Source organism: Crocuta crocuta, unplaced genomic scaffold (genome assembly GCF_008692635.1).
Source record: "Crocuta crocuta isolate KB4526 unplaced genomic scaffold, BGI_CrCroc_1.0 scaffold56, whole genome shotgun sequence".
Classification (NCBI taxonomy): Eukaryota; Metazoa; Chordata; class Mammalia; order Carnivora; family Hyaenidae; genus Crocuta; species Crocuta crocuta.
The window spans coordinates 4,075,364-4,099,100 of NW_027531334.1; the positions used below are offsets into that span (position 1 = coordinate 4,075,364).

At 44.2% G+C, this 23,737-nt stretch overlaps 1 protein-coding gene across 3 annotated transcripts in view; it reads right to left on the reverse strand.

Annotated features, from left to right (window-relative positions):
- PLCXD2 (phosphatidylinositol specific phospholipase C X domain containing 2) overlaps nucleotides 1-23,737 on the reverse strand; it is a 49,693-nt gene that overhangs the window by 8,094 nt on the left and 17,862 nt on the right. For all 3 annotated transcript variants that reach the window (XM_077771909.1, XM_077771908.1, XM_077771907.1), the window contains exons 3-4: nucleotides 9,523-9,983; nucleotides 3,795-4,036 (exon numbers count right to left, since the gene is read on the reverse strand). In XM_077771909.1, the coding sequence (XP_077628035.1) occupies nucleotides 3,795-4,036; nucleotides 9,523-9,983 (703 nt within the window). The remainder of the gene's footprint in view (nucleotides 1-3,794; nucleotides 4,037-9,522; nucleotides 9,984-23,737) is intronic.

Genomic DNA, 23,737 nt, shown 5'->3' on the forward strand with positions numbered 1-23,737 from the left:
TGGTTTTAGCTTTCCTGTTAGATCCAAGATCCACCTCCAGCTAATTCTTATGTATGGTATGAAGGAGGGGGTCAGGGGTCACATTCCCATGTGGGTATAAGTTACTCCAGTAGTATGTGTGGCTTCTTCCTCTTCTTTACACTTATTTATTTTTGAGATACAGAGAGAGACAGAGCACAAGTTGCGGAGGGGCAGAGAATCTGAAACAGTCTCCAGGCTCTGAGCTAGCTGTCAGCACAGAGCCTGATGCAGGGCTCGAACCCACGAACGGTGAGACCATGACTTGAGCCAAAGTTGGACGCATAACCGACTGAGCCCCTCAGGCGCCCTGGTATTTGTGGCTTCTTAATGGACTGGTGCTGAGTCTGCGGTCTCACAAACAGCCTGTGAGTCAACATTTTACAGTTTGATGATTTTCTATGTGATAGCCAGAATGTTTTGCCCAAAGCAGCTCACAATTTAGTGACATAAACAAATGACAACAATTTAATGTGATACCTTCTGTCTTAGCAGGAAATGGAAATACTGCGGACGATATAGAGGAGAGTGCAGAACTTCATAGTTTTGCATCATGGTAAAAAATAGCTCACGGAATACCTGATAAGCTGAGAAGACTTTGAGGAAGACAAAAACTATGGCTGACGTTTTGGTTAAGGGACTGGGGATTTCTGGAAGGATTTGTTCTAGGCCAAAATTAAAAATAAGTTTATCTTAATGGACTTTCTCTTCTTGTGGTGATGCTCTCCTTGGTTGTCGCTTTCTCCTTTCCTTTTTTCTTTCAGAGCTGCCCTTCCTGACCTCTCCGTCTTCTAGACAACCCTACCGAGGCCTCGGTACCATTCTGCCCTCCTTTTCCCCTTGTCCTGACCACGATGATCAGTCCTGCGTTGCTTCCTGCATTCAGTGGGCTTGACAACTGGCCATGGGCTAAACCATATCTCATAAGTCAAGTTCCATTTTTACATTAGTAGGCTAATGACGATTTAAGAAACCACCATCACATGAGTAATTACATTTTTAACTGGGTCTCCTGAAGACTTAATATCCTCAACTTGACTTCAACCTATTCAGTTTCTTCATGCCTCAGTCCATCCCCCTGGAAAGGGGGAATACTACTACTACTAACTTCATTCGGATTTTTGGAGAATCAAATAAGGTAATACATGTGATGAGCTTGGAACTATGCGTGGAATATAGTAAACAGCATGTAAGCATTGGCCATGAGAGAAGGAATCATAAATGGTAAAGTGTAGGGTAGAGATATTTGAAAGCCGAAAACAAAGTGCCACAAATTCAGTCTTCCCTTGGCGATAGAGACTTGTAATACATAGTGGCCCACAGGAAGGCCACTGTCGTCCTGAGCCTGATCCATTCAAGACTTTTTTTTAAAATGTACTAGTCAGGGGCAGCTGGCTGGCTCAGTTGGTAGGGCATGCAACCCTTGATCTTGGTGAGTTCAAGCCCACGTTGGGTGTAGAGCTTACTTTAAAAAATAACGATAGGGGCGCCTGGGTGGCTTAGTCGGTTAAGCGTCCGACTTTCGCTTAGGTCATGATCCNGTCTCTCTCTCTCTCTCTCCTAGAAATAAATAAAAAATATTTTAAAAAAAATAAAGGCTAAAATCTTTAAAAAAAAAATAAAAAATAATGATAATTGGCCAGTCAGTGTTTAGGTGTGTAATGCTGGCGCCATCTTCTGGTCATCATGGGGGAAATGAGCATTAAGGGCTTGGTGGCAACTCCAGGTGACTCCAGCCAGAGCCAAACCACGGGGGATCTCTGGAGCCTGAGCAGAGAAATGTGGGAGATGTGAGGTCTCGGGTGACAAAGAGCTCTGGGTCAGCTTCAGGTTGCTCCTATCAAGCTGTATCAAGCTTTCCTCAAGGGAAGGATCAAATAACCAGGATTAAGTACAACGACAGGAAAATGTAGAACTCACTGAGGAGAAGCTGCTTTATTTTCTTAACTCCTGGTCTTTACCAAGGGGAGATCAGTGCAGAAGGGGGAGCCGGATGCTGCTGGTAGGCCTGTGAAGCACCAGGCTCCATGAGCAGAGCAGTTGCTTAGAAACTTCCCTTTGTCTTTGAAGCCCACTGAGAAGAAGGCTGGCCCTCTGTGTTTCTGGGTTTCTCTACAGACAGAGTTGGCAAGCCTACTTTGTGCCAGGCACTGTGGTAGGCATGTTCATGTTAAGACTCTACAGGTTTGTGCAGTATTATTTCTCCTCTTCAAGAGGTGAGAACCGAACAGCTTAGAGACCTCAGGAAACTTGTCCAAGGCGGCCTGTAAGAGACTACGTTAGTTTGCTGAGGCTGCCATAGATAATGCCTGACTGGGTGGCTTACACAACTAAAATGTATGTTCTCACAGTTCTGGGGCTGGAGTCTGAGTCTGAGAAGTTGACAGGTTTGGTCTGAGTCTTCTCTCCTTGGCTTACAGGCAGCCACCTTCTTTCTGCGTCCTCACACCAGCTTTGCTCTGTGTACACCCTTCCCCAGAGTCTCTGTTCAAATTCCCTCTTCTTATAAGGACACCAGTCAGACTGGGTTAGGGTCCTTTCTGATGGGCTCATTTTAACTTAATCACCTCTTTAAAGGCTCTCCAAATACAGTCCAAGTTCAGCACAAGTAATTCAGTCAAAACTTAACAGTCACAAAGGGCAGGTTTCTGGTTTTGTTCATGGCCAACATAAGCCAACACAGGAGTTTTCACCAGGAAACAAAAGTGCAGGTGCTCCCTGCTACCTGAAGCAGGCCAGGTAAGCAGGCCAGGTAAGCTCCTGTTCTCTAGAATGATGCTATCCAAACTCAGAACCAAACAGCCAGGGACACAGTTTTGGAAGAACCTTTCTCTCTCTAAACGCTGGTGCTTACCACTTGGAACTCTGGAACCAAAGTGAGTCTTGTAAATATCCTTTGTCACCCCCAACACGTTAGTTTCCTCAGCTTGGACAATACAGTTACCCTGTTATCCAAGTGTACTTATAACATTCCCTGTATCCCTATCCATATCCATAGGCACACACACACATACAGGGTTGAGCGTGTGTGTGTGTGTGTGTGTGTATAGGCCATGCTTTTTCTTGATAACACCTATCATTTATGGTGTTCAGGATAAGAACACTGCCTAATACAAACTATGCAGAGCACCTCCTGCCTAACTGTACAGTGAGAATAAATTCTGCTCTGAGGAAGTATCTCAAGCTGTGTGCAGGTAGCATCCTAAAGCTGCTTCTTAGGACTCATGGTTACTATGGAGGGGACAAACCGTGGCAGGCCGTCTCTGGATGCCTAGCACCTAGCACAGCTGCCTCACTTAATGCTTCCTAAATGAGTGAGTACTTGGGCCGGCCGCAAGGGCGGGGCAAGTTCATGATGTGGCCATGTGCCAGAAATGAACAGAGAGCTGTGGTTTAAAGTGCTTTGCCTTAGCATCAGAGTTCAGAGGGGGATTTGCAGTATCCTCTATATTCTAACTAAGTGTTTAGAGATCTTTTGGCCACGGTTAATGCAAACCACCTCAAACGCACAGATTTTTCAGATATAAGGGTTTTTGTTTTGTCGTTATTCTAAATGTTCAAACTATATGATTTTACTGTTTATTCAAAAGAGAATCAAGTTTTTTTTTTTTAAACCTGACTTGTAGGGTGGAAGCAAATTTTTTTTTTTATGTTTATTTATTTTGAGATAGAGAAAGAGAGAGAATGAGAAGGGGAGGGGCAGAGAGAGAGGGAGACAGAGAATCCCAAGCAGGCTCTACCCGTCAGTGTTCAAGTTAGAGGAAGCAAATGCCTACCTGTGAACCAGAGTGTTCTTGAGGCCACCGACCAGGCCTCGGGCAATGGTCTTCACTCTGGGGGTGAGAATCGCTTGAGAGACGTGGAAGGAGCCTCGTGGGGCCCGCTCACTCAGTGTGGTCTCCAGGAAGAGAATCAGTTTGCGCACACTTGTGGTGTTTGCCCAGGGCGCTGGGATCTTCTTTCCAGGCCACAGGAAGGGGTATTGCTTGTAGAAGGGGCAGTGATAGAAAACAAGAACCTGAAACATTCAAAACAGAAAAAGGAGAGCAATTTACGAACAAGCTGAATGTTAACTCCCTGCCTTTGCCCTGATTGCGAGGATTAAAGAAAAACGAATACAAGGATATAGAGATTAAATATATATATATGTATATATAAATATGCTGCATATATATATTTAGAAAAATCAGTAAGCAAAGGTTTAAGCACTTGTATATGACTTGAAGATTCTTAGCTTTATTTTTGTCACAAAGACCTCCGGGAGTATGGTAAAATCCCAAACCTCTTCTCAGATTATGTTTTAAGTGAACATATAAAATAAAACCACCAGGATCACAAAGGAGAGTAGTAAGACTGAAATATAGCAATTAATATATTATTAAATTTATAATAAATTAATGTATGTGTTTCATAAGAAATACATTAAATAAAAATATTCTGCTATACGTCTACTAAGTTCCATCATTTTGAGTGAATGATGAGTATAAATGATATTTCAAATAACTGAAATGTAATACAGAAATATCTGTGATTTCTGTGGGGACAAGTCACCGGTAGGGCCGACAGTGCTGTGCCTGACTGCCTGCGCTCATAGTCAGTGAGTATATTAATTTTCAGCTAAAGCTGAGAGTGAATAAATATGTAGATTTTTCCCATGCAAATGCACAGGCTACTTAAATTCTACCGATGCCCTCCCCTTGGAGCTCCGAACCCCCGGATGGGGAGCCCGGTGGCTGGCCCGGTCTACCAGTTATGACTCCTACGCTCGTGAAACTGACACTCCTGGGGTTGCGATCAACACACTGGACTAATCCGGGAGTACCTAGGGTTTCAATAGTGTGAGCCGACTGAATGAAATAACCCTTCCCAGGAGGGCGTGCAAGGGCGCTACTCCAGGCAGGGATGGCTTCCAGGAGGCGATGGGTCTCCAGGGGGGCCTCTCGGGGCTCGTAGTGATTCTGAAAATAATTAGCGAGCCACATGCACAGCAGTAATTAGTTTCTGGGAGGCAGCCGAGGGATGGGGAATTGCTATTTTGATTGTCCCAATTCAGAGCTCTGCTGCTTAGGTTTCTAGAAGTAATAGATTTTTCCAGGCTCCCAGGCACCAGTAATCCTGGAGGAATGTCCAGCGTGTTTACTCTCCCTGGACCGCGATCCTCAGATAGCTAGACAGAGAGCATAATCCCCCAGGCACCCAGGAAGGAAGGCTCTGAAGGTGTGTCTCGTTTCCAGTGTGTTTAGCTCTTGACTAAGGTGCCTGACTAACTGCTCCTGCGGGCCCAGAGCAAGGGCACGGCAGGCTGGATGCACCCAACAGGCTAATAGTTGTTCTTGTTTTTAATGGTGTTGAGTAATGTCTGACTGACTGCTAATGATGCCTGTGGTGAACGCGTGTGTTAATGAGGTTAATCACAGGCTCATAGTAAGCAGATTGCCTGGGAGATTGGGAGGATTTCCTGCTGGCGGTGTGATTGGTCGGCTGGAAGGCTGGGGTCTCCAGCATGGGGAGGGGGAGGAAGCTGGCCTTCCAGACGGACTGTGGGAGAGGTGGGAGGCTGTGCGATCCTTCCCTGGCTGGCCGTCTTCAGAGCCGCCTGGACCCCGAGCAGTTTCAGCGGATGAGAGGGTGGTGCTATTCTTTACTCTGCCTTACAAAAGGTACCAAGAGTACAAATTGTACAAAAGGGGCTTTATGCCTTTTCCTTTTCCTGAGCAATCTGACCCCTTATAAGAGTTACAGGGAGAATTTCTGCTGACAGCAGGAGGCTGGCCTAGCAAACCAACCTTATTCTATGGAATTCTAGGGCAGTAACTCTTACCCCAGGGCCTGATTCACATCTGCTTCCCTCCCTTGCTCTGCTGTATGTTTCTTTCCCTTCCAGCTCAGCAATTTATGTTCAGTGTTTCTCTGGAGACTCAGATTTGAAATCGAATTTCTTTTGAGACTTATTCCTTGACTGACCTCCTCTTATTCTGATGGGTCCTTTCCTGGAGGCCCCTGGGCTGTAAATTTAGGCTGTGTACTATTTTTCAGTTGATGGATTCCAAACCCCTTTCTTCATAGAGTACATTTGAGGCAGTCTGATCTTGGCAATTGTATATCGGACGTTTTGTATTTTAGGAGTGTTACGTACTCCCACCCTCTCACTAAGATTCTAAATACTGCCAAATCGTAGAATAAATCTTCGAATTCACCGTACCTCAAAACCCAGAGCTGCAATGCGCATGTTTCCGCGAGCTGGGATGTAATTGTTGGGTAAATGAAATTTGACTGAATGGTAGTACACTTCCTGCTATTAAATTGTAGTGATAAAATACTCAGGGGGTTACATGCCAGGCAGCTCATTACATAAGGAATATTTCAAGTTTAACCACCAGCACAGGGTAGGGTGATTGATGACTGTGAGGTCTCTGTTTAGTGTTTAAGAAGGGACACAGCAGGGAAAGCTTTGGGAAAGGAAGAAGAGGCAGATCTTCCAATTCAAATGGATGACAGGCTCCCTTTTTCCCGTATGGCATCGCAGTCTCTTCCCTTCATAATTTTAGGAGTAGTTGTAGTTGGAAGACACAGATTGGCCCATACTTGAAAATGAGGCTAGTCCAGCCCCCTGCTGCTAGAAATTCACTGTCAGCTCCCGCCACTATTCCTGAAGATACCTGTTACTCTTCCAAACAATTTGGTATGCAGTGTGGGATTCCTTCCGGGATACTACCTGTGCACAAAGTATTAACTCTATGTTTATGACAGCCATCTGATGATCAAACTTAGTTGTACTCAGATTTGTTCTCTTGCAGATCTCTAGCCCTTTCTTCCATTCTGCTAACTCTCTGTGACTGTCTGATACGAGAAGCTCATGCATAAGGAGGACTCGTTTTTATTTGCATAACCTATGATATTCGTTGTGAAAACCACCAAGATGAGGGAACAGCCCTGGGACAGCATCAGCAGCTGCTGGGGAGCTCTGGGGAGCCAGGCAGGCTGTGACCCACTGCTGGCTTTTGCCACTCACGAGCAATGTTCACTCCGGCAAGTCGCTTAGTCTCTCCATGCCCCAGCTTACTCATCTGTAAAATGAGGATAATAACAAACACCTCTCTCATAGTGTTGTAGAGAGGATTAAATGTGCCAATCCATGTACCAAACGCAGAGTAAAAAGACTCAATAAGCGTTAGCTGTTAAGGTGACATTATCATTACTATTATTTCATATCGTAAGAGACTCCACTGAGAGAACCCATCTCTCCAAATTAGGCCTGTGAGTCTGAAAAGATATCAACGTGGGTTTAGGGGCAGAGGCGTGATAAATATTTGGCAAAATATCACTTACAAAGCTTCAGTGAGGAAAAGTGACTTAGATACATTTTAATCGATACTAAGAGTTAACTCGTGAGCCTCTGTGGAGTCAAAGACATTTATTTAGCCCTGTTATAGGTGTGCAAAACCACCTACCATTTCCAATTACTGAGGCCAAACCTGGGAGGCATCCTCGAGGCCTGTTTCTTCTGCACCCTGAATCCCATCCATTAGGAAACCGTATTGGCTCCACCTTCTGATACATTTCAAACCTGACCACTTCCTACCAATGCTCTCCTCACTGGGTCCTGGTTTCTTCCTAATAGCCGCAGAGACCCCATTAACGTGTCATCCAGGACACGGCACCCCGTGCTCAGAACCCTCCCACAACCTTCCTCCCTCAGAGTGAAAGCCTGAGTCCCTACCCAATCGCCCTCTATCTCTGATCTTCCACTGCTCTGCTCTTCAGCCCCCATGGCTGCTGCTTCTCCTCAAAGACATCAGGCACTGGCTGGTTCCTCTGTTGAGAAAGCTCTTGCCCCAGTGTCCACATCATTAACTCCCTCGAATATCTACTCTGATCGACCGATTTACAATTGAGACCAACCCTCCAGAGACCAATCCTCCAACCCACAGAACGCTGTTTTCTCTTACCCACACTTGCCTTTCTGTTTTCATTGCTTGTATCCCTTTCTAGCATTTTATGTGATGTTTTTGTTATGACGATGATCTATGACCTATTTCCTTGCACCTGAATGAAAGTCCCATGATGGCAAATATCTTTGTTTTATTTATTAACGTATCCCAAGTGCTTAGACTGGTGCTTCGCACGACTTGATGTTCCATAAATATTTGCAAGTGAAAATCTTTAATTGATTTTTAATTAAAAGCTCTTTCCCAAGTTCAAAAACAGCTGACTCTTTAAGACGCTTTGGTTGAAGTATGTGTATGACTAAGTGAGCAGCTATGAATGAAAGGGTCTTGCTTTTTTGCTTTTTTTAAAGACAGTCTAGGGGCACCTGGGTGGCTCAGTCAGTTAAGTGTCTGACTTAGGCTCAGGTCATGATCTCATGCTTCGTGGGTTCAAACCCGGCGTTGGGCTCTGTGCTGACAGCTCAGAGCCTGGAGCCTGCTTCGGATTCTGTGTCTCCCTCTCTCTTTGCCCCTCCTCCTCTTCATACACTCTGTCGCACTCTCAAAAATAAATAAACATAAGAAAAAAATAAAGACAGTCTACATTAGAGGCTGACATTTCCTGAAGCTCCCCTCTCCCATAATCTGTCATCCTGTGGGATCGGAGCAGCATATATCTGAGACCCACATTCCTTTTCCTGACGTTCCTCAAGGCCTAGGTTTGGAGGCTCTACTAAGCTTAAGAGACCTGGGAATTCTCTCCAGCTTGAATCCCTTTGTTGGGCTCTTCCTTCCTTAACTCTCTCCAGCCATGACCCCAAATCTGTGAAGACAGCCCTTTAAAATGTTAACACCTCTGAGAGGAATCACTTACATGCTTTGTCAGCTAATGCAGGGATTACCTGACATTGAGTTAGAGGCAGAATGGACTGGCCTATCCCTGAGGGGAAGTAGGAGCCTGAAATCGGGATTCTATGGGCGATAAAGAAAGTGGTAATCACCAACTGGTCCAATTTCACCACACTGGCGTGGGTTGGGTTTTGGCCAGGCCATTCAAAGTCAACCTAGAAGCTTCCAACAGACTGCTGAGCAAATTGTAAATACTTGGCAGGTGTTAATCCCACTTCGCCAGTGCCAAGGAACTAGTACATGTAGCCTAGAGTCTCTAAAGCGATACTAGAGCCCAAAAACCAATGTGTGTATGTTTAATACTCCAACCCATCTTTGCCTTCTAGCCTAAGAGCTCTGGGGTGAGCTGTCTTCCCACTGGTGATATAGAAAAGGGAGGAAGAGAAGCTCCTGGGTGGCTCAGTCGGGGAAGCGTCCGACTCTTGATTTTGGCTCCAGTCATGACCTTGCGGTTTGTGATTTCGAGTCCCCAGGTTGGCTCAATGCTGTCAGTGCTTGGGATTCTCTCTCCCTCTCTCTCTGCCCCTCCCCTGCTTGGGCATTCTCTCTCTCAAGGTAGATAAATAAACTAAGGAAGGAAGGAAGGAAGGAAGGAAGGAAGGAAGGAAGGAAGGAAGGAAGGAAGGGAAAGCAGAAAGAGTTGCGTTCTCGCCCTGTTTCCTCTCACCTGGCACTTCTTCTCCCATAGGGCCTGCAGAGTCATGCTCTCCACACTGCAGGCCGAGCACAGCTTGTTTCCAAAGGCCTCCTGGATCCGGAAAATTAGGCGTTTGTGGTGGGCCTCATCCATGGCGTAGAAGTGGTTGAAATCCAGGAAGACAACCTCCTGGGGGTGCTGTGTAAGAAACGAGTCCATCTCCATCAGGCCATCCCAGACCTTGATGCCAAAAAGTCCGTGAATGAAGTAGATCTCCTGGTCGGCATCCCCGGGTTTGGAAGACACACGCAGGTCGAAGTAGCGGATCCCAGCTTCCAGCTGTTCTCGGAACGTCAGGTTCTGCGTCACGGACCATTTCTTCATTAGCTTCTTCACCAAGGAGATCCTGGCGAGGCGTTTGATGGCTGGGGTTTGGTCCGGCCCCACTGGGGACTTTTCGTCTACCCAGTAGCTGAATGAATCATGGGAGCCTGAGCAAGGCAACAGAGGGGAGGGAAGCAGTTGAGACCGGAGCTGGGAAAAATAAGCCAGCTGATAAGGAAACAGCACGAAATTAACAAAAACACACAAACAATGTAAATGAATACCTGCAAAACTTTTCAAGCTTGCTAGGACAGAAATAAGCACAAATAAAAGTAAGGTAGCCTTATTAGCGGTTTGGTAACCCTGGAGTATAGCTGCCATTCTCCTATATTACTCGTGGAAGGTAAATTAGTAAATGCCCGTTTGGAGAGCTGCTTAGGAACATGTTGGGAAAGAGGAGCGTTAAAATATTCATACCACTCGATCCAGTAATTTCATTTCAGGAAAGCTATTCTGAGGAAATAAGTTAATGTTTGGAAAACAAAGATGTTTGCTAACGAATATGCATAATAAGCAAACTGGAGGTTGCTGAAGTGTCTCTTACAGAAGGCGGCTTGATGCTGCCTTATCCGCTTTATTCATGCAGCCACTGACACAAAGATGAAAACCCTAGGTCATTCTCGATAATTCTGGGACAGGCATTTAAATTCTAGGACTGGCAGAATTTTAAAGAAAACGACTGCTATTATGTATACTATTTTTTATGTTATTTTACATACTATTTTACTATGGTAAAAACCTGAGTCAGTGGGAATGACTTCTTGACAAATCTAGATCATCGTTTTTGAGAGCTCAACACGGTTACTCAACGCAGCCCTCTTTTTAAAAAGCCAAATCTGCTATTTAATGATCAAATGTATGTTCCATTCCTCTGCCTTAAAGAAAGGGGGTAGTTATCCTCATAGACGCTGAGATGATCTTATTGTTATAAAGTCTAAGTGACTATGACAGACATGGTTCTAACTCTGGTAAGGACATATTTCAGGAGTAACTTGACAATGAAAATTATCACGCGCGCGCGCGTGTGTGTGTGTGTGTGAAAATTATCTCTAACAAATGTCTTTCCATTTGTCATTGGTTCCTATCTACTAGCAGCTAGATGGCTCTGTGACTGGCTCTGACACTGGGGACTCCACATAGGTGACTGCACTTTGCAAACAAAATCTGGGAGGATAATGTCCTTGTTCAGGCCTTACGAACTTTGTTCTTAACCACTACCACCCATTTTAAAATCAAAACTATTCATTCATTCACTTATTGATTGATTGATAATTTTTTAAGTTTATTTATTTATTTTGGGAGAGAGAGTGTGAGCAGGAGAGGGGCAGAAAGAGAGGGGGAGAGAGAGAATCCTAAGCAGGCTCCGTGTTGTCAGTGCAGAGCCTGACTCAGTGCTCAATCTCACAAACTATGAGATCATGACCTGAGCTAACACCAAGAGTCAGATACTGAACTGACTGAGCCACCCCGGTGCCCCTAGAATCAAAATTTTAATTTTTTTATTTTTATTTTTTATATAAATTATTTTGTTTAATGTTTTATTTATCTTTGAGAGAGAGAGAGGACATGAGCGAAGGAGACACAGAATCTGAAGCAGGTTCCAGGCTCTGAGCTGTCAGCACAGAGCCCGGAGCCTGATGAAGGGCTTGAACCAACAAACTGCGAGATCATGACCTGAGCTGAAGTCGGACACTTAACAACTGAGCCACCCAGGTGCCCCTAGAATCAAAATTTTTAATTCATAGAGCTCATTATTATCAATTATTCCTTTGACTACATTTTAAATACATATTATTTCCATTTTCTTTTAAAATAAGTCTGGAATGACTTTACTGCTTTATCTTCTCAGAAATAAAGCAACAAAGGGAAAAAGGTGACAAGGGATGTTTTATTTGTTGGACAGTCTCTTGAACATGGAGGATATTCAGTAACTATTAAGAATAAGAATATTTATTAATCCTGAGGCAAAGTCAGTTTTATAAGCGAGAAAATTACTAGCATATTTCAGGTAAAAAAATTGCATTACTAACAGAAATGTGGAGCAAGTCCCCCTGGATTTTCCGTATTGGTTGTTTCTGTTAATGAGACTCACTGGATACTTGCCTAATGCTCTGTTCCTTTGGCTTGACGGCAACAGGAAATCTTTATACCTCCTCATTGAGAGATTTATTATGAATACATTATGGTGAGCAGCCAGTTCTCTCTTCTTTTTAAATTGTACTAGCAGCCCAGCTGTTCAGGATTGAGTGTGTGATATAGTGCGAGGCACACGTTGGACTTAATTCTTCCCTGGGTCTCAGGGAATAGCCATTATCCAAGCACGGAGAAGAGACAAATCCCCTCTGGTATTCTCTTGTTGGTGCTGAGCCCAGTTTCAACTCCAGACGGAGATGTGCTAACAACCTCCGATGCTTTTCTCCATGCCCGAGGGTTGTGCAGCAATGTGACAGCGATGGGGCCCCAGGGACCATTTCTGAAAACACAGGGACACACAGGGTGCCCCGGCCATCCCGCAGAAGAGGGAGGGTGTGCACATGCCCTAGAACACTGAGTCTCTCTCTTTATTCCCTTCTCCATTTCCTCTTTTCCTTTCTGACATCCTATGTCTGGTGCCATACCCCTCCGTCCTCTTGACAGGAATGGACAGAACAGTGGAGCAGGCTGTTTGCTGAATGTTCTACAGCATTGTCCTATTTAGACCTGCCTCCAGCAGTCTAAGCCCCCCAATTACTCAGTAACCACTATCAGTATTTTTGCTTTTCTACTTTTTTGCCCCCAGGAAGCTTTTGCCTCATTACAGTGAATGAAGTAACATTCAGACCTGAGTGCGTTTAACTATTTCTTTTTCAAAACATAGGGTAAAAATGCCCTCCCTTCTCCTGCACATAGAATATTCACAAGTCATGCAATTTGCTAATAGTGCTTATGAAAAGAAAACCCTAATATTTTATAGCCCAAATTCATTAGCAAGATTTCTTCTTCCTATACTCGATGGAAGTTATTTTACTTTTTAAGGTTGCCTAGAGTGACGGCTACTTCTCCCCCTTCGCCCTGGGATGCATACATTAAATCCATGCATTTCTCCCGGAGAGGAAGAAATACCTGTTTAATTTGCCCTTGCCTTGTTTTCTCCGAGAACTGTTGTGTGGGAGTTAGGGACGGCAGCTCCATGAGTTCTGGTTTGCTTTATGATAAGGTTTGAAACAGTTTCAGGACCTCATCCTGATGCAGTTTCTGCCGTGGAAAGTATTTTTGCTACCTACTTATTTTTGCTTTACTACTGGTAGTACCAATGCACCCTCACAGACCCTTCTCTGTGGCCCATTAATCTCTAAAATAGGTCTAGCTGGTGCCCTTTACCTTAAGAAGGAAACAAAGCACTTTCCCCGCACATGTCTTATCCCTTTGGGCCACTGTCTTTCTTTTCTTCCTCTTGCTCAAACTCTGCAAGGTTGCCCAGCTCGGCTGCCTCTGCCTCTTTTTGTCTACTCCCTCCTTCCCGCCTGAGGCCACCTCCCACCCTATAGCTACTCTTGATTCTTAGAACCTTTCAAGCAACCCACATGGGTTAATTTTTCTTGGTTTATCTGAGAGTTTGCTAAGTCAGCTTTTTTTCTGGAACCTTCCATTCCCATGTGTCCTGTGATGCATACTTCTAGAAGTTTCCACTCTTCTGTTACCACTCTCCTTTGCTGGTTCCTCTTCCTCCTTGCCCTCAGATGTAAGTATTTTCCAAGGAAGGGTCTGTTCTCTATTTGCTCCCTTTTCCCACCTCCGGAGATTTCATCCATTCCCCAGGTTTACCATAGCACCTTTGTGCAGATGACAACAAAAGCTTCATTTCAAACTCAGATTCTAAATTTCAAGTATGTTTCCAAGTTCCTGCTGAGCTCTCCCACCTCGATGGCCTGCTCGCTGACAACAAATGGCGTGTTTTCAGAGTCCAGCTTCTCATGCTGTTCCTCTCGCCCCACAAAGTGCCTCTTCTGAGTTTCTGCCAATAGTTCAGTGACTTGAACTTGAAACCTTGGATTCTATTCTCTCCCCTTTCTCGCTCTCTTCATCCACCCAGTTACCAAAACTTTGCATTTGACTTTTGCAACATAGATCAAACTCACCTCCTTCTTTAACCTTCAGTGGAAACCTCCTTGCTCATACACTCATTATCTGTCATATAACCTGGACCAAAAGGACCCGAACATGATCCCTTTCACTCCAGCCTCTCTCTAGTTTGTTCATTTTCAAAAGTTAATCATCTCAAGATATGGTTCTGATTATGTCATTTTCTTTTTCCTTCCCCCCTCCCAGATTAGGTTCAAACTCCGAACAGCGGTGTTCAGGACTCTTCAATATGGCCCCTGTGCATGATTTTAGACTCCTCTCTCATCAAGTCTCTATGTGAAGTCCGGCATCTGTTGGTGTCCAATATACATGGATAGGCAGGCTTCCCCCTGGACTTTGTCCACTTCTTTAGCTGAACTTAACTTTCTGTAAAATCTTCTTTCACCCTAACCCTGTCTACAGCTTCTCCCCAGCATCTGTAGCTCATATTGGGCAAGCTGTTTACCCTATGTCTGTTTTCTCATCTGTGAAATGGGCTCAATAGTGCCTCTTGTCACAAAAACTGTTGTGAATATTGGAATGGGGGCAGTGCTTGGAACAATGGTGACATGTAGAAATGCTGAACTATTGTTGTTCTTATTAGCCATGCTCTGTGAGTTAGAAACTGGAGGGAGGAGGGGTAATTAATTGGAACTCCTCATCCTAAATATTTAGGGTCTGGGGGTGCCTGGGTGGCTTGTCCGACTTTCGCTTAGGTCATGATCTCGTGGTTCGTGGGTTCGAGCCCCGCATCGGGCTCTGTGCTGACTGCCAGCTCAGAGCCTGGAGCCTGTTTCAGAGTCTGTCACTCCCTCTCTCTCTGACCCTCCCCTGCTCATGCTGTCTCTCTCTCTCTCTCTCCTAGAAATAAATAAACATTAAAAAAAAATTAAAAAAAAAATATTTAGGGTCTGGAAGATTTTCTTTTCTGCCCCTGAAGTGTTGTCCCTCTTAATCTATTGGTGGACATGGAGAGGACAGCTTAGCTCCTGCTTTGTTCACAATAGCTGCCACTTTCTCTCTTGGTCACAGCCTAAGCTTTGTCATCACCTACTTCTAACATCTTAAATTTCAGTATCTTACTTTCTGATCACAACTTACTTTTCTTCTGACTCACTGTGACTTGACTTCTAATCCCCCCTCCCCCCCCGCCCAACCTGAGAGCCCTGTGTTGGCTCTACTTCTCCTTCAGCTATAACCTTATTGTCACTTTCATGTGTGGAATTATTACTTATAACTATTTGAAAGCTGTTAGGGTCACTGTTGGGGCACGTCTTCTGTGCATACATGCAGATCATGTGCACCGCTCAAAAAGGACATGGAAATATTAACATATTTTCTTTTTAAAAAATTTTTTTAAAATGTTTTATTTATTTCTGAGAGAGAGAGAGAGACAGTGTGAGCAGGGGAGGGTCAGAGAGAGAGGGAGATACAGAATCTGAAATAGGCTCCAGGCTCTGAGCTGGCAGTCAGCACAGAGCCCAACACGGGGCTCGAACCCATGAACCATGAGATCATGACCTGAGCTGAAGTCAGATGCTTAATCGACTGAGCCACCCAGGCGCCCCAACATGATATTTTCTAGTGTACTTCTTATCAATAAATGTTTTTCTTCTTTCCTCCAATACTTCTCATTTATCGAGTGGACTCAGTAAGGTTGTAGGAAGTAACAGACATCAAACATTAGATGACTATTTTCAGACTCTGGGTAGGAATTTTGTTGTCATCCCAAGAACAGTCCACACAGAGCAAGAAATATGGCCACACAAACTCCTCTTTCATGTTCTGCACTCAATGGATTGCTAGCATCTTCCACGTTAGCCCTACAAAGGTGAGGGTTTTTTGTCTGATTTTTGGAAATTTTTTTTCTGCAAACCTTGCATTTTCACAATTACTAATCTTTCTCCTCCTGTTTCCTTATACAATCAACAGGCATTACAAATGTTTCCCTTTCCTGTTTTTAGGTGTACAAAACCCTGGCTAATGTATGCGAAAGCACTTTGTAATCTAAATCAGCAGGTACACATCAGAATCCTCTTGGGGAGCTTTTAAACACAACAGTGCCCAAGCCCCGACCCAGACCCACCGAGTCAGAATCTCTCTGGGGTGGGTGTTGGGAATGGAAAACTTGAGAAGTTCCCAGGTGATTCTATTGGGCACCCAGGCTGACGCCTGCTGCCATAAATAGCAGGTCATCCTTTCCCAACAAGCTCTCTGACTTCTGGGATCACTCATCTGGTTGGTCTTCTAGCACTTTCAAATCTTCAAGTAATAATCTGGCAGGCTGCCTTTCCCATATCTTGATAAAAGCTTTCTTCACCATATCTTTCATTCCAGGAATTCCTACTTCCTGCCTTTTGACCAGCTGGATAACCACCATTTGTTCGTGAAGACGAAAAATATTGGGAAAACTTAACTTTCCTTACCATCCTTTCTAGTAAGTTATTCATTGAGGCTATTTAAGGTTTGAAATACGGGCTGGGTTACAGAGTTCAGAATAAAGTCATCGTGGCAGCAAAATCATGAGGAAAGCGATCTGAATGGGAAGAGCTAGCAAGCTGTGTGCTCAATGTTATTTTTCTTCTGGATAGCATTAGGTTACAAGATTATCGAAGAGACCAGGTACAAGAAAATGAGCCGGCCTTCTAAGCACCAGGGACAACCGATTTGCTCTTTATCTGGAACACCAGTTGCTACTTGATTCTTTCTGAGGTTTGTTATTTGGGAAGTAGGAGATCTCAAGTGAGCACACAGCAGTTTTTAGTTACAGCATCTTCATTACCCATTTCTTGCAATTTGGAGTAGTAGGCATGTTTTTCCTGAACTCAATTAAAAGGAATTTAAAGCAAGCTTCTTGGGAAGTTGCTCTCTAAATAAAACAGAAAATTCAAACCACACACCTTGAAATGAGACATTTCATTAAAACACAGTGCTATTTCAGATCACATGGTGACATACTTACAGCCACGGAGGGGAGACTGAGACGAGGGTTAAGTGAATAACAGGAGAAAGGGAAACTCCTTGTCATATCTCTGGGTGGCACTGGGGAAGTGGGGAGGGTGACCCCACCACAAAGAACTTCTGACTTCACATATTTAAGAAAATCTCTTTTCCCTCACACCCTCTCAGATACTACTTCCCCATTGGTGAGCCCTTCTAACTCTGAAGCCCATTAGCCCCCTCCAGGCTGGTTTACTAAAATCCATACTCCCACCACACACCATTCAATGTCTCTGTGCCTCTAGGCTATGAGTTCTCAATGGGTGACATTCTGTCCCAGGGGGAGAGAAATTGGTTCTTGGGGGATGAAAATCCCACTGTTTTTATGTATAAAGCATATATGTGTGTGTGTGTGTGTGTATACACATACAGTACTTAAACAGATATACAGTATATCTGTGGTATTAAAATATCATTGTGGGGGGGAGGGGGAGTGGTGAACAGGATAGAAATGCTAAGAAGACTCTTCAGTGATAAAAAAACAAAAGGCTGAGAAATATCACTCTAGGCTGAACTCTCTGGTAGCCAAATGGACATCTGACTTGTCTGGGCTGGACCTCTGGGCCTGCACCTCTTTGTATCCTTGACCGGCATGTCTCTCAATGCCTCCAGCAACTGTTTCTCCATGGACACCCATCCATAAGCTGCTCCAGTACTGGCAGGTTCTCTTCCCTACTGCCAGAAACTAACAAGTTTGGAACCAACTCAATTCCCTCTTTTCTAATTTTCTTCTAAATATTCCCACTAAGCATCTCCAGGTCCAACAAGTCATTTCTCTGCCTCGTCAGCCCCAAGGGACCACACTTGATGTTTACAAGGTGCCAATTTAGCAAGAGGAATGTTCAGTCCTGAGACCCAACTTGATGAATTACTGTAGCTCTGAATAAGCTAGATGGAGAGTTCCCACAGTGGGTAAGAGCACGGGGTCCGGTGCCAGGCCGCCCAAGTTCATAATCCTGGCTCTGCTGCTTACTGCCTATGGGGCTGAAGTGCTGTGCCTCAGTTTCCTCATTTGTGAAATGGAAATAACAACAGTACCAACATCAATGATTTGTGGTTAAGGTTAGATGATAGATGATTAACTCAGGTAAGCATATAGAAGAGTCCCTGGCCAACAGAATGAGCTCAAACATATCATCATTATCATTATTTCACAATTAAGGAATTTGCGTCATCTTCCATTTGGATGATATTATCTGGTTTATAAATAATGTTATGAAACCTCGTTAAACATTTCGTATTCAGGATCTACTATCGCGGTTGAATAGGAAAAATGAAATTAGCAGTTCAACTGATCTATTTTAGGTTACATCCAGAGCTAACACCAAGAAGAGGAAGATCAGATCATAGTATTTATAGTTTAAATTGGCACTAAACATAAGATAATAAATTATCTCTAGTCTGCTCCAATGTCAATAACTGACTACAGAATTTGAAAGTATAAGAGAGGAAGTTCCAAGGATATTCTTGAACTTTCTATTTTTAATATCATAGCATTAGACATCCTCAAGAGATTTCTAATACAAAATCAAGTACAGAAAAACAACCTCTTTCTATTATTTGAAATGGAAAAAACAGCAATGCTTTCCAGACCCATCAGTGTTCATAAATATCATTAAAACACTCAAACACTGATATAACCATCCAAGAAAAGAATTTTTCCATAAGACATTTGAACATTAAATACCAGAACCAACTTTCAGAAGTTTCTCTGTATTTTCTTACACACTTGAAAATATTGGTACATGGTTCCTAGGCACATGAGCGGGATCAAGTTGATGTTAGTTTACCTTTCTTAATATGCTTTATCACTTCCTAATTTTTATTTTTATTTTTTTGCATGTAGGGACTTTTCTGGCCTCTTGGGTTCATCTACTTTATTCACATGGCTTTTCACTTTTTTAGAAACATTTTCACGCACTGACATTGGAAGCAGAGAGCACTTGCACATAACTCAAGCCTGCCGGGAGAGCCACTGAGCCATGGATGACAACATGTTCTCCGTCTTCTTGCCTGGATATGCCTGCAAGTTAAAGGTGTTTGCCAGCCCCTGCGCCCCACCAGCTGGGGTGAATTCACTCTAACGAGATTTTTGACTACTGAATTCCTGATAAAATGAATTTACAGGTTGTCATAGCAAATGGTTAGCCAGTGAGCCTTCATAGCGGGACAATTATAGGGCTGTTTGGAACTACTGTCTCGCAGTGACCAAAGCATTTATGTACGTGTGTGTGTGTGTGTGTGTTGACACTAAAACTGGCCTCTCTAATATGAAGTCCAGATAAAATTCTTACTCAGGAGGAAAACAACAGCATGCTTCATTTACTTGGAAAAGTCCATTTATAAGAATCGAGAAAAAGGCACCACTTCATAGGAAGTATTTTTACTAATATCAACAGAGAGCTTTAAATAAATATAATAATTATCCTGCAAAATTTCTTTTAAAGACAATTACTATTTTGAGCTCGTTTTTTAAGGTGCCATCTAAACTCCATGTAAACTCTAGATTTTTATTAGGACTCAAGCATATTATTTCTGTTCACACTCAAGACAGTCTGGTCCATTGCAAGCTTGCTCTTAAGACCTAGATTGAAAGTGTGTGTGTTGGCTGTTAGGAACGTCAGAATGTTCGATTAGGGCTTGTCCATTTTATCTCAGTTTGAACTCTGGGTCACATGATTTGTCATTTACATATTCTTTCCCTGATGCTTAGCCTATGCCCTGCCAAGTGAGGCCAGAGTGATTCGGGCAGCTTGCAAGGAAACAGATGCGGCTGTCTTGCCGCTTACCCAGTGGAGCTGATGCTGCAGAAAATGGCACTGAGTGTCAAGTTTATTTTTCCAAATTAAGGTAAAATATAGACGCTAAAAAAAATGTCCAGGGCAAGTCAATAAGATCTTAGCTGCAGTGAAGACTCCCCCCCTTCCAAAAACAGCAACGACCAAAGGATATTAAAGGTACCCAAACACAAAAGACCACAGCCTTGCTTACACTCTATTGTAGTAGAGCTACGACATTCATATGACCAGTAGGAATGTAGGTTCAACTAGATCCAAAGACAGTCAGTGCAAGCAGCAGAAGAGAAGCAGCATCAAACTTTATAAAGAGAAAAGATGTTAATGCATTTAAGCCGAAGAAAGAGATTCATCTGCTCCCATCTCCTAAGGAGGAAAGGAAGAGAGAACAGATTCCAAGTGGAACTGGGATCAGCAACTGAGAACAATAGCTCCTCCTGATACTGTCTATCCATCTCTGAGTTTCAGCGATGACAGCCCAGTGCCTTGTTAAGTCGTTTAATTTATTAATTCCTTAAACATATACTTTTTATTTTTTAAAGTTTATTTATTTATTTTGAGAGAGAGAGAGAGAGAGGCAGAGAGAGAGAGAGAACCCCAAGCAGCATCTGCACTGTCAGTGCAGAGCCTGACACAGGGCTCAAACTCAAAAACCATGAGATCATGACCCGAGCCGAAATCAAGAGTCAGACGCTTTGTTAAGCCATTTTAAAGGGTTAAGTTTTTCTGCAAAAATAAGAGGATTTCATGCCTTGATTCACTAGGAGCCCAGATGACTGTTCTTCATAGAATTTTTTATGTTTTTGAGAGAGAGAGAGAGAGAGAGACAGACAGACAGACCATGAGTGAGGGAGGGGCAGAGAGAGAGGGAGACACAGAATCTGAAGCAGGCTCCATGCTCTGAGCTGTCAGCACAGAGCCCAGTGCAAGGCTCCACAGGAGGCTGGACGTCATGAACCGCGAGACCATGACTTGAGCCCAAGTCAGATGCTTAACCGACTGAGCCACTCAGGCACCTCATGGTCCTCACAGAATTTCTATTAAAAAAATATTTCAACAATATTTCTTAGAAAATGAGCTAAAAATGAGGTTCAGGCTCTTAAACACATCATCTTACTTAAAGTGTTTATTTACATTTTAATGGACTTGTGATTTTTAAGAAATTAAAAAATTTTTCAAATGTACCAAATTCAAGGTACTAATAAACATTCCCACTCAAGATCATTTGATAAAAGACTGAATATTTTTTTAAGGTTTGGAGACACCACTACTTAATTTTAGAAACGACTAAACACACCTCAGTACGCACCTGGAGCTTAGCAGCAAGGCCACGTTTAGGAAGAAGAGCTATGTAGGAACTACTCACTCCCAGGGCGCCTGGGTGGCTTAGTCGGTTAAGCGTCCGACTTTCGCTTAGGTCATGATCTCGCGGTTCGTGGGTTCGAGCCCCACGTCGGGCTCTGTGCTGACTGCCAGCTCAGAGCCTGGAGCCTGTTTCGGAGTCTGTGTCTCCCTCTCTCTCTGACCCTCCCCTGCTCACGCTGTCTCTCTCCTAGAAATAAATAAAAATATTAAAAAAAAAAAGGAACTACTCACTCCCTTAGCACCAGTGTCCGCTCACACACAGATGGTGACAAGGAATATGAGGGCCACTCTGGCCCTTCAGAGACCATTGGCTCAGCTGGACTCCAGATCCCTTCCTGCTCAGCTCTGACTTTCTGTGGAGGCCAGTTCATCTCCTTCTCTGGTATCTTTGTGACTCATGACAGCCAGCTCGGCCAAGACTGTGGGCGCCCAGGGACAGCCATGTGGAGGGAGCACCCGCAGACCAGGAGCTGAAGGGACCGGTCCCCAAGGGACCTTGGATAAACTGCAAATTTGGTGCCAGTTGACACAGGATTTTACCAGTGACTTTTACAAAATAGGCAAGATGTGAAAAAAAGAAAGAAGGAAAGAAAGAAAGGCTCTTTTTCATACACATAGTAAACTCTTTATCTCAAATATGAACATGTGATAAGGAAAAAAAGCTCCTTTTTAATACACACTCTCCTCTAAGCAGAGTGACTCCTCGTAACTGTGGGATCTTTGTTTGCTAAGCACAGCTGAAATATTCATCTTCGGCATTAAGGGCTTCGGACACACTTGAAGCAGTATTAAGCGGGGGTGGGGCATGCGAGCCTGAGCACAGAAGCTTCGAAGGACCCAAGTGCTCTGCTGAGAAAAGGGAGAGCCAGTGGGAGGCCCAGGCGAAGGCTGGCAATCAGGGGACAAAGAGGGAATCACCAGGGCTACAGGGCTCAAGAGAGACTCGGTGGAGGAAACAAACCTAATGGGGAGTTTTCAAAGGTGTGGTACAGTCTGGGTTCTGCCTTGCTCTCTAAGTCGGGAATCAGGATGGTTTAAAGAGACAGTGAAGGGGTGCCACGTATTAAGCTGCCCAAAGCAAACCCTGTCTTTGTCCAGTCCTGCTTAGGGCCGGTCGCAGCAGGGCTGCCCTCCGCTGGACTGTCCCTCCTTGCCTCATCCCACCCATCCCTGGGACGGAGTCTGCAGGCAGGGGCACACCTGGCCGGTGAGTGGGGGTGATGCCACGTGAAGGGGAAGGTACGAGAAGGCTTCTTTACTTTATGATTCTTTCTGATTGAGATCCCTTTATGAAAAGTCTCTTTCTTAGGATGCTGGAATTAAAACCCCACCCCTGGGGCTAGCAAGGTTAGGCATCCATGAAAGCAGGATGTATAGATTTTAGGGCCACTCTAAGGAGAAAGACAACGTATCAAGACACAAAAGCACGAGGGAGAAAAGGAGACAAACACGAGGAAGGGCAAGTTTCACAAATGCTACTGAGGTCACGAGAGCAGCCACACAATATATCGTTCAGTTAATCCACCCAAATTGGAGACTCCCAAGTGTGGGGCAGGGAATACCTTTCCATTAGTTGGCCAAAGATTTATGACCACGAGGCGAGTCCAGCTCCAGCCTGCCATTGCCCAGAAGAGCCCCGCAATTGTGCAGAGTAGAACATTTTAGAGCTGAGCGCGTGGCTTCAGGCTGTGCGGCGCTGCTGAGCGGGGTGTCTCCCTGCTGGGGCTCACACGCTTCCATTCTGTTCCCCCACAGCCATAGGTGGGCTTGATGAGCTTCCCATAAATAATAAATGCTTCGGCTTCATGTGTGCATTTGCACCGGATCCCCAGAACGAATGAAGGACCCCAGAGACGAGGCTTGCAAACACCGAGCAGCCTTTGATTGGTTCTTGGAGTGCCATATCTGTAGAAACCTCCCACGAATAATGGTATCTAGAAGCATTTAGAAAACAGAGGCCAGCCCAATCTTTCTTTCCTTTTCCCCAGTGATGTAAGGACAAAAAGATCGAGGACCAATGCATAGGTAATGTGTTCCTTCACCCTATCATCTTCCTGGCTCACACACTATTGGACTGTTTCTCTCAGTTCTGCAATAAGCTCCTGGAAGGTACAGACAGAATCGCCAGACTCTGCACTCCCACCAACACTTAAAGGTCAAGTATTATACGTAATGGTATCTCCCTCCCACATGTATGGAAAGGACAGCGGTGAGAATTACTAGGGGCAGGAGGGAACCTTTGCTCACTGGGGTAAAAGGACAAGATTTACTGCCAACACTTAGGCTAAGATAGCTTGTGTCATCAAATAAACAGTTAAGGCAAATTAAAATCAAAGGATGAATTCATTCAACTATTGTTTTTCACCTCTGCCCTTACTGATTTTAATATAGTTACCCTCTCAATAAATAAAGACTTTGAGGGGCACCTGGGTGGCTCAGTCGGTTAAGTGTCCAACTTCAACTCAGGTCATGATCTCACGGTTCATGGGTTCGAGCCCCACATCAGGCTCTGTGCTGACAGCTAGCTCAGAGCCTGGGGCCTGCTTCAGATTCTGTGTGTCCCTCTCTCTCTGACCCTCCCCTGCTCATGCTGTCTCTCT